Source organism: Chanodichthys erythropterus, chromosome 20 (assembly GCF_024489055.1).
Source record: "Chanodichthys erythropterus isolate Z2021 chromosome 20, ASM2448905v1, whole genome shotgun sequence".
Classification (NCBI taxonomy): domain Eukaryota; kingdom Metazoa; phylum Chordata; class Actinopteri; order Cypriniformes; family Xenocyprididae; genus Chanodichthys; species Chanodichthys erythropterus.
Window position 1 is genome coordinate 11,162,093 of NC_090240.1, and position 11,425 is coordinate 11,173,517.

General features: G+C 45.2%; 1 protein-coding gene across 1 annotated transcript; it reads left to right on the plus strand.

Annotated features, from left to right (window-relative positions):
- Window positions 1-997: 997 nt before the first annotated feature.
- Window positions 998-7,673, plus strand: LOC137008761 (piggyBac transposable element-derived protein 2-like). The gene is made up of 5 exons (XM_067370477.1): window positions 998-1,462; window positions 1,525-1,920; window positions 3,298-3,474; window positions 5,993-6,170; window positions 6,283-7,673. Exons 1-5 carry the CDS (start codon window positions 998-1,000, stop codon window positions 7,671-7,673), a joined length of 2,607 nt encoding a protein of 868 aa, XP_067226578.1.
- Window positions 7,674-11,425: the final 3,752 nt, after the last annotated feature.

Below are 11,425 nucleotides of genomic sequence, written 5' to 3' on the forward strand. Positions count from 1 at the left end.
TTGTTGGAGGTGAGTTTCCCTCCCTCCAGAACATCTAAACCAGGTGGTATGCGAGGAAAGCATGGATCATCAGAGACTCCAGCCACACGAGCCATGGACTGCTCTCACCGTGACCATCAAGCAGACATTCTCGCTGAACCCGCACCAGCATACTGCAAGACAAGTTCTTTTCACAGGCAATCAGACTGTATTGAACTCATACCAGTAACACCACACAGCAGCACACCCCACCACACCAACCTCATATGCACTGCACTTTATCAGTTACACTGACTGGACTATAATGTGATTATTTTGCTTATTATTGTTTTCATTTTGTAAATATTCTGTATTAAGGATGGTGTTTGGATTGATTTAGTAAAACATACATAATTATTTTAATTGAGACATGAACATTTAGTCATAATGACATATGGGACAACATTTTGCTAGAATGTTACCATTGCATATGCTTAGTGACATAGATGCTGTGTCAAATACAGTAAATATGTTAGATACATGAAGATATTTCAGATACATGAAGGCAAAGCTGAAAGGCGTATTACAAGAGACTGCATGGGCTATATTGCTTCAGGCACTTCGGGCGATGTACCAGGGAAAGATCTACATGAATCATGTACTTTAAGCAAGATGAGCACGCACATTTCTGATGTCCAGCACCTGAGGTGGACAAAGATGAGAACATTTTGAGACAGTTTTACAAATGGCTTATTTTATATTATGATTCTTTGCACGCATGAATTTGACCTACATACATGCATGAACGTTTTGTCTTACTGAATGGCACATGGCCTTGTACAACAGTACAATGTAGTGTCACAATATTTATTGGTGTCTTTGTTTACTGTCAACACTGTATTCTTGTTCTTGATCTAATTAAATAAATGGAGAAGCCCATTCCAAATGGGCATTAATGTTGATTTTGAAGGTCTATTCTTGTTCTGTTAACGATGACTGGATGAACTTGCAACACCTCCTCTTAAATAAGATGGGCCCAATGGACGATCCAGAAGTTTTCCTCGAGCTCTTTGAGAGATCCGCTGAGGCGTGTAAATGGCCGCGGGACCAGTGGTCTATGAGGCTGGTCCCGCTCCTCTCAGGAGAAGCACAGGTGGCGGCACAGCAGATCCCAGTCCAGAACCTCCTGGTCTATGACGACCTACGGCGGGCCATCGTCCAGCGGGTTGGTCGGACCCCAGAGCAGCATCGACAGCGCTTCCGCTCCCTCGACCTGGGTGAGTCTGGCCGGCCCTTCATGATGGCCCAGCAGCTCCGGGACTCGTGCCGCAAATGGTTGCTGGCTGAGGGAAGCGACGTGGACCTGGTCATCGATCGCGTGGTGCTGGAGCAGTTCGTCACTCGGCTCCCAAAGAAAACTGCAGAGTGGGTCCAGTGCCACCGCCCCATGTCGCTGGACTCAGCCATCCAATTGGCGGAGGACCACATGGTGGCGTGCCAAGGGGTCGGCTAGCCCCTTCCAGCTACCTCTCTCTCTCCTTCTCTTTTGTCCCCCTCTCTCTCTAGACCTGTCCCTCGCCCAGGGGGGCGGGACTCCCTGTTGCCGAGACGGACCCCACTCCTGCTTCTCCCCTTTCTCTGCGCCATCCATTCAACCCACTCTCTGCCACTGGAGCGGCGGGCAGGTCTGGGCTGGCCTGTTGGCGGTGTGGGGATCCGGATCACTTTGTGGATAAGTGTCAGGTTATGGAGGTCGGGACAGTGATCCGGGTCCCCGACGATCCACAGGCCGCCCCTGGTCAGGCTGGCGGGTACCAAATACCTGTGAGTATCAAGGGGGGTACCTATCAGGCTTTGGTGGACTCGGGCTGCAACCAAATCTCTGTCCATCAAAGCCTGATTTCATCTGGGGCATTGGATACAGGCCGCATGGTTGGGGTTCGGTGCGTGCACGGGGATGTGGTGAGATATCCTGTAATGTCCTTCATGATTAAATTTAGGGGACAAAAGCATAGTGTTGAGGTGGCAGTTAACCCGCACCTCCGGCATCCGATAATTTTGGGAACGGATTGGCCTGCGTTCAAGCAATTATTGGGATGTTTATGCTCTGATGCCTCTTGGGGGAAAAGAACGCGGGGTAAGCAAGCGCGAGTGCAGGTGGGAGAGACTGATCAGAGACCGGAGAGTTCTGCTGCAGGGGATCTGAGTGAAGCCAGAAGACTAATTCTTCCGGAACGCAATGATTTTCCCCTGGAGCAGTCTCGCGATGAGACGTTAAAACATGCATTTGATAAGGTCTGTATGATTGATGGTCAGCCTCTCCAGCCTGGACGTCCGCTTGTTTACCCATATTTCGCGATTATAAAAGATAGGTTGTATCGAGTGACCCAAGACACTCAAACAAAAGAAGATACAACCCAGTTGTTAGTGCCAAAGAGCCGCAGGGAAATGCTTTTCCACGCGGCTCATTCTAATCCGATGGCGGGGCATTTGGGACAGGCAGCGACACTAAATCGTCTCATGACCCGGTTTTTCTGGCCGGGCATTCACGAGAATGTGCGCGTCTTGTCGTGAATGCCGGTGGGTTCACCAACTGGCCACCCCAAAAGCGCCATTGCGCCCGCTTCCATTAATGCAGGTCCCCTTCGAGAGAATTGGTATGGACCTCATCGGGCCATTAGAACGATCAGCAAGGGGACATCGCTTTGCATTAGTCATTGTTGATTATGCAACGCGATATCTCGAAGCAGTGGCTCTCTCGGATGCACTGTTTCGCTTAATCTCCCGGATGGGGATTCCAAAAGAAATCCTCACTGATCAAGGCACGGTGTTTATGTCACGCACGTTACGCGAACTGTATGAATTATTGGGCATTAAATCGGTTCGTACCAGCGTCTTTCACCAACAAACGGACGGGCTGGTCGAACGTTTTAATCACACCCTTAAATCCATGATTCGTAAGTTCGTTCAAGAGGACGCCAAAAATTGGGATAAGTGGTTAGAACCTCTGTTATTCACAGTGCGAGAGGTCCCGCAAGCCTCCACAGGGTTTTCCCCCTTCGAGCTTCTCTTTGGGCGCCAGCCCCGTGGGGTGCTGGATGTCCTCAGGGAGGCTTGGGAGGACGGACCATCTCAGGCCAAAAATGAAATTCAGTATGTGCTGGACTTGAGATCAAAACTTTGCCCCACACTTTGGGGCGGCTATCAATGGAGAATTTGTTACAGGCCCAGCACAGACAGAGCCAGCTGTATAACAGACGGTCTAATTTACGTAAATTCGCACCGGGAGAAAAAGTGCTTGTATTGCTCCCTACTTCCAGTTTGAAATTACTTGCAAAGTGGCAAGGACCCTTTGAGGTCACACGGCATGTGGGCGAGCTCGATTATGAGGTGGTACGGTCCGACAGGAGGGGGGCACGTCAAATCTATCACCTCAACCTCCTGAAAAAATGGAATGAGGCAGAATCAGTGATGCTGGCGACGGTGATTAGCGGGGAGGATGATCTCGGGCCAGAGGTGATCACCTCTCTCCCTCCCAGCTCACTGATTTATCCAAATTGCGAACAGAATTTGCAGGCGTGTTCTCTCCCCTGCCCGGACGTACCAACCTCATTCAGCACCATGTCGAGACGGAGCCGGGCGTGGTTATTCACAGCCGGCCGTATAGGTTACCTGAACACAAAAAAAGGTTGTTCAGGACGAATTAGAGGCAATGCTGAAAATGGGAGTAATAGAAGAGTCCAGCAGTAACTGGGCGAGCCCGATAGTTTTGGTTCCCAAGACCGACGGCTCGTTTCATTTCTGTGTGGACTATCGCAGGGTGAATGCGTGTCGAAATTCGACGCGTATCCAATGGCGCGGGTGGACGAATTGCTTGACCGGCTAGGTGCGGCTCGATTTTATTCGACACTGGACTTAACGAAAGGGTACTGGCAGATCCCCTTGTCGCCTTTATCCAAAGGGGGGCTGCAGGCCGGACAACTCCCCGGCCTGAGTCGGGGGGTGGGGGTATGTGGCGAGGGGGGCATGGTTCAGCGAGGTCTGCAACTGGAGAGAATAGTGGGAGACGCTTGGTAAGTGAGTGGGTTGAATACAAATCAGGAACACCTGTTTCTCATTCCAATGATTGGCGCGGAGACAGGATAAAACGCCGTGAGAAGCAGGAGCGTGTGAGAGAGAGGGGAACTGCTGACTGAGTCGTGTCGAGGTTCTGGAGTGAAGCCCTTGCGGATTGTTTATGCCAAACTTGGAGAGAAGCCCTTGTGGATGGTGCATACCGAACCTGGAGTGAAGCCCTTTGTGGATTGTTTATTTTTGTTGTTGTGTGCTGCACAGTCTTTCTGTTGAAGCCTTTGAGAATTAATAAAGTCTCAGTCAGCAGTTGTTCGCCGACCCTGTCCTCTTCCTTCCCCAACTACGAACTGAACTGTGTTACAATAGTGTATTAAAGACAGACTATACATTTAATCATTTCTGTTTCCAGGAAATGGCCCTACCACCTTGATATTCTTAGCTTTACCAAAAGGCAAAATGAATGCACATATTTTGTAGTAATTTCCCAATTTTATTGATATGTCAAACTGTTTAAAGACAAACATAAGTGCCCAGAACAGCATCCTCTGTCACCCAGGAACTTCTTCAGTCTGTGCCACTATGAAGAAAAGAGAACAACAACAACAACACATTATAAAAATGCATTTGCATAGAGGTTATCAATTATAGTGAACTTAAAATAAAAAGACTGATTGATTAAGTATTATGCTACTCAGAAATATGCAACTGAACCCCATTTAAAACATTGGAATTTTGAAAAAAGAGAAATTTGTTTGATTATAATGGAAAACATTATAAGACTGCAAATAATATTTTTACAAACCAGGGGCCGGTTGCATAAACCACTTAGACTAGTCTTAAAAGTTAACACACTAATATTTTTCTTGAAGAGTGGTTCTAATTTTTTTAAAGTCTGTTACATAAAAAGGTGTAATTTGAATGTAACAATGCAATCGATACAGTCGTCACTTTCAGAACAGAAGGTAATTTATTATACAATAAACATCAGCGTTTCTATCTGAATAATAAACTTTTGTATACTTCTGTTATAATTGGAATAGGCCTATTTGTCACACAGAAATAGCCTACTGTGCTTTTGAAAAGACTGTTTGTGAAGCTGTTTATATACACATTACAACTCTCTTCAGATCAACGGCAGTGCAAACGCAGGTTTGAATGTCGCGATTTTACTTTTGTCAAAGGTTTAATATACAGGGGCGATCATGTGGGTGATGAAATCGAGAACGCGATCTTTTAACCCTCTATGGCATGGTGTTGCCCTCAGGCAACAAACTACCTTTTTGGACCTCACACTGATACTGCCCCTTTAATTTTTTTTTTATTAAAAAAAATGTATAATATCACCTAACATGTCTGTCCAATCAAATAAGGGACTAAAGTGGTTGTAGCCTTTTATTTGGGGGTGGGGCAGTCCTTTCCGGAAGCAAAGTCGCATGGGACACAGTGCCACCAATTGGTAAGTTCAATTTCACTTTTTAACATGTTTAAAATTAAATAACTTTATATAAAAAATATATGTATGTGCATCAGTATGTAAAGAAGTATGTTTAATTGTTTAAAGACACATTTTGATTTTATTTATATACTAAAACTGTTTTTTTGTTTGTTGCCTCAGGGCAACACTGTGCAGTTAGACCACTTTTTTTTTCGGGCAATATGCTAAATTGGGGAGAAGTAATCGGATGCAAAATTAGGACCACATGGTGCATTCAAGTCTTCCTGGGAAGCTCTGTGAATGCATCATATATGTGCAATTTATGTTATTATTATTATTATATTGCCACAGAGATGATGGTGCCTATCATCTCATAATCTTGCTAAATGAGTAGTGTTTTCTGGCAAACTTTATCTCTCTTCTCTTTTAACAGTACACATACTATGTACAAATTACATTGAACAGTCAGCATTAAGATATGCATTTTTCATGATCAATGTTTTTACTATCTACTGATACTTACAGGAAATGGACACAAGACAATTTTACGGGCGAAAGGAACATGGTCGAGCAGTTGGGGTCATTCCTTCTGACAGTGAGGACAGTGAGCTTGAGGAGAGTGAAAATGAGGACAGTGAGGTTGAGGAGAGTCATGAAGACTGGATCCCTGAATCAGGTTTGAGAGACAGTTTGGAGGTCAGGGGTCAGTCAGCAAAGTATCGTGTGTGTGTGCGTACGTGTGTGTGTTTGTTTGCATGCATGTCATTGTATGATGAAGGGTATATGACAAACATGCTTCCTGCTGTCTTTTTTAGGAGAATGCCTGTCTCTTGACAATGACACAGAGTCTGAGGATGAAGATGAAGATCATATAGAAGAGGTTGATGTTCCACGCCTACCCCGATGGAGAACACCTCACAATGCACACTTCAATGCTTGCCCAGAATGGCAGGACCTGCTTCCAAGATCTGATAATATCATGTCCCCCCTCCAGTACTTCAAGCAGTTTTTCTCTGAAGACATTCTGGAAGTTATTGTAGAGCAGTCAAATCTGTATGCTATACAATGTGATGCAAACAAGCCGCTTAACCTCACCATAAAAGAATTGGAGCAGTTCCTGGGGATTGTGGTGTACATGTCATTGTTTGGTTTACCAGGCACCAGCATGTTTTGGAACAAAGCCTGCAGAGTATCCCAAGTAGCTGACACCATGACACTGAATAGATGGGAGGCCATCAAAAAACACCTGCACTTCAATAACAATGAAGAGAGACAGGAGGATAATAATGATCCACTCCACAAGATCGTCGGAGCAAGTGGCAACGTTGTCCTCCGCCTGGCCCAGCCTATACCCAAGCATAAGAACTACAAGGTTTTTTTCGACAACTGGTTTACGAGTGTCCCTCTTGTGCTTACACTGGCTCAGCAGGGAATTCACTGCACTGGTACTATTCGTGGCAACAGACTACCAGGTGTCAACTTGATGTGTGATGCTGAGCTGAAAAGAGCAGGACGTGGATCTTTTGAACAGAAGATGGCCATGGTGAGAGAAACCACCTTGTATGCTGTAAAGTGGTACGATAATCGCTCAGTGACCCTTCTCAGTGATTACACTGGAGCCCACCCAGTCACCGAGGTTGACAGGTGGGATCACAAGCAAAAGATGATCACCAAAGTCCCCTGCCCTGCTGTGGTGAAAGAATACAACAAGAATATGGGTGGGGTGGATCTTCTTGACTCACTGCTTGCACTGTATCGGATCAAAATAAGATCAAAGAAGTGGTACCACCGGCTGGTGTTCCACCTTCTGGATATGATCATCGTGACCACATGGCTGCTCTACCGAAGAGATTGTGAAGGTACTGGCATGAGAAACAATGAACATATGAAGCTGTATACCTTCAAATCCTACATTGCTGAAGCCCTATGCAAAAGTGGAAAGAGCCTGGAGCGCAAGAAAGGTCGCCCCTGTTCCACAATTGCTGGTGAGTATGAGGAAAAGAGGAGAAAAGGACCCGCTGCTCCAATTCCAGTCCCTGATGTGCACCTGGATGCCACAGCCCACTGGATGATTATGGCTGAAAAGAAGGGGAGATGCAAGGTACCAGGGTGCACAGGTACACCAAAAGCCAAGTGCCGGAAATGTGATGTTCACCTCTGTTTTACATCCACCAGCAACTGCTTTCTGAGGTTTCACACAGAATAGGAAATCAGAGTATGCTTTGTCAAAAAGAGAAGCTCCGATTCAAACAATATCCAAAAAACCACACAAACACACATTCACACACACATTCACACACACATACACACATAGTCATTCGGATGTTGGTTAATATATAAGTGTTACAATTGTTTCTGACATTTCATATAAACATTTGGTGTTGTAATTAGTAGTAGTTTGTTTATTTGATTGTTCATTGTTTTGTTTTTTTATTGGTTGGAACCATTTGTTATTGATGTTTGTCAAAATAAAACATGTTCTAATAAATATATGACATGTTTTCCTTATTCCACTTATATAGAAAACCTTGCTGTTTTAGTACCCTCATAGCACATTGTTGCCCTGAGGCAACAAACCGATATTTTGTTCAGGGGTGGGGGGGGACACATTTTATGATGGATATATTATCAGGGACCCCCAAGCTCCCAAAAAATGGGGTAACATTTCCCCCCCCCCAAAATAAAAAGTCATGCCATAGAGGGTTAAAGATTAATCGTGCAGGTTTGGGCACGTCTCTTTCTCTCTCTCTCTGTTGAAATCTTGTGTGTATGAGTAGTGCCGCGCGAGGGCTTTTCAGTGCATTCGTTGCTATAATATTCATGATGTGAGACGTCTTTATGAAAGGATACGCTCCCTGTACTTTGACCACCCATCACACCAGAACCGTTTTCGGAACCGAAACTTAGAAATCGTTTTTAACATTCTAATTACCTTGAAGGTCTCAAAGGTTCCAAACAGCACTACAATTAAGTGGCTTAAGCATTTTATTAAGCATTTTGTGGTATTTATGAATGCAATATATAATTTTGCTTGATTGGCATACCAGATGAATAGTAAAAACTGAACAATACACACACATATATATATATATATATATATATATATATATACACAATATGCAATTCAATAACATTAAGTTAACATAATTAAGGAAATAATATTAAAAAAAAATAATAAAAATGTGATTTCTTCCTCTGAGTTGGCATGTGGAATATAATGGGAGGGATGGTGGCAGTGACAGGACTGCTCACAGTAGAGATGTGTTCACTGTAGGGCTGAGAGCAGATGTGCCACATGAGAGGGAGAGAGATTTTGGAAGGGTTGGCTCTTCATTCACAAGCTGATGGAGAAAGAATCTGTGAGAAATCCTGCAAGACAGGAATAAAGAGAATTTAATTAAATTACAAGATGAACAATAAAAACATTGACAGCCGATCAGAATTTACAAGACTTTAAAGAGCTTGAGCATTCAAAGTGAGACAACATAACTACAGCGTATATAATAATAAACATAACTTTTTCATCTGTTGGTGTGGAAGCTAAAATAGTTATTATTATAGTTATTGAGGAAGTCTCTATTAAAGTTTAATAAAGAATACAATAGACTTACAAGTACAAGTTTGCTTGTGCAATATCATATGATTTTGCTGCCTTGGTAAATTGGAAGAATTATTACTAGTTCTAGCTGATAGGGCCCTGTGGTATGTAAACCATAGTTCAAGAAACATCAAATGCTGGGCAAATAGAACTGCAGAAATGTTCAAACAAGGGTTAAGACCAACACGGACATACCATTGGAAATGTTTGCCTTTGCAGCTTTTTGTCTTCTCCGTAAACACACAAGATGGCCAAATTAATCCCTCTCCTTCCTTTGGTCTTCATTTTCAGCTGAAACAAAGAGAAAAATATACATGTTGAGACAGTGTGTTAAAAATGATCTGTGACCGAAATATCAGATAGGAAGGCCGTTAAGGAAATTAGTTAGCAACACATTAAATTACTGTGTTTGTGAAGTGTTGAACCATTGAAGGACTTGTTCAGCCTCCCTGGCAGCTTCATCAGCATTGGGAGATTTGAGTTCAAGCTCCCTGTTAATGCAAGCAGCTTCCTGACAGAATTGGTCAACATTTAATTCTGAGTTTTAAAAATATGCCATGATGAAGAAGAAAGAAAGATAGCAAAAATATGTGTAAATGAATTATGGATTACAGGTCAGAAAAATAGGCAAAGAAAAGCTGAGAGAGAGAAGTGAGGTTCCCTTTCGAAAGGGAACTCAACTCTGCGTTGAACAGAACGCATTGGGGTACCGTCACGTGACCCAGGTGTCGAAAGCACTATCCAACAACTCCAATTGCTTTTGGCCGGCGACAGCCTATGACGTCATACGGCATGACCCGGATGTATAAAGGGAGCGCCTGGAGAGACAGTCACTATCTTTTTCGTCTTTCGGGACTGTTTGTGTCGTTGCACTGTCGTTTACTCCAAGTGAGTATTTCCTGTCTAGCTATGTCTGAGGACAAAGTGAAACGTTTTAGGAAGTGTGCGGATCCTTGCCCGAGGTTTTTTACTCCGGAGGATCCTCACACCCTATGTGTTATCTGTTTGGGAGAGGAGCATGCACGGGCAGCGTTTGAGGACGCTTGCTGTGAGAATTGTGAACGTTTTCCTATGAAAACGCTCCGTTCCCGCCTGGCTCTCTTCTCGAGGGGAGAGACGTCAACACCTGTGCCCGGTGGATCTGGTCCCGCTCGCAGTCCGAGTGGCAGCTGCATTCATGGGGCTCACAGGTGGAGCTCGCCGGCAAGTTTGAGAGAGGTGTTTCGGTCTCTCAACCTCAGGCGGCGACTGGCGGGGATGAGCTCCTGGATGACGATGATGTCCTTTCTTTTTACATCATCGGATCCAGGAGCGAGTGCTCTTCTGGCTGAAAGCCCCCGAGAGCAGGAGGTGGCTATGGAAGAGGAAGAAGGGACTGAGGTTGCTTCTGTTTCGTCCAAGCCCCCCTGTCCAGCATATGTCGAATTACTGGAGGTTGTGGAGCGCGCTGCCGGCAGGCTGCAGCTGCCGTGGGAGTGCGTGAGGAGAGAGCCCGCTCGCGGCAGGCTGGACGAACGGTTTCTCTCCGATCACATCCCCGTAATTCCAGTGAGCCTTCCATTGCTTCCGGACCTGCATTCTGAGGTTAAGAAGGCATGGAAGAACCCGTATTCGGCCAGGATTCATCTGCATCAGCGGGGGAATTACGCTGATGTGGAGGGATTGGGCCAGTACGGGTATGTGTCGATGCCTCCCTTCGCGAACTATCTCGCCACGGGCAGTGCACCGACACTTAAAGCTCTGGTTCTGCCGTCCAGACCCCTTAGAATGACATCTCGTCTAAACGGCAGAGCATATGCTGCTGCAGGTCAGGCTGGTGCTGCTTTACACACTATGGCGGTGTTACAAGCATACCAGGCTGACCTGCTGAAGGACCTGGATCAGAGGCAGGGTTTGTCCCCTGAAGTGGTGGCTGAGCTGCGCCACACCACAGATCTGGCTCTCCGGGCCACCAAGCAGACGGCCGCCTCGATTGGTAGATTGGGAATTTTTTAGTTAAAATTTTCTTCGCCCCTTCTCTTTGTCCCCCCAGGATACATTTTTAACTGTGCACGTTCAGGATAACACCTTTGAACAGTCAGGCCGGTGGCCGGCCGATGATGAATTTTCTTTCTGAAGGCCCGCCTTCTGGCTTGATAGTGAAAAGGTTTGGTGGTTTACGTAACCAGGGATATCGTTCTTCCCCTTTGGTAAGGAATGAAGACGGATTCTTTGGTCTGCGAGCCACGGGAAGATAAGACAGGGTCTGGTTTAAAATTTGACCTTGTTTTTATTCCTGTTTCATTTCCTGAATGTGTAACAGTAAATGTGTTAGGGGTTCTTTGGGCAGAACTGGAGTGTGAGATTGGCTGAGCAAGCCA

What these genes read in the sequence shown, in the direction of transcription:
- LOC137008761 (XM_067370477.1), top strand. Translation starts at nt 998, where the DNA reads ATGGACGATCCAGAAGTTTTCCTCGAGCTCTTTGAGAGATCCGCTGAG. An exon ending in GGTGCGTGCACGGGGATGTG is followed by an intron (nt 1,921 to 3,297) that starts GTGAGATATCCT and finishes TTACTTGCAAAG; the next exon opens with TGGCAAGGACCCTTTGAGGT. An exon ending in AGGATGATCTCGGGCCAGAG is followed by an intron (nt 3,475 to 5,992) that starts GTGATCACCTCT and finishes TGATACTTACAG; the next exon opens with GAAATGGACACAAGACAATT.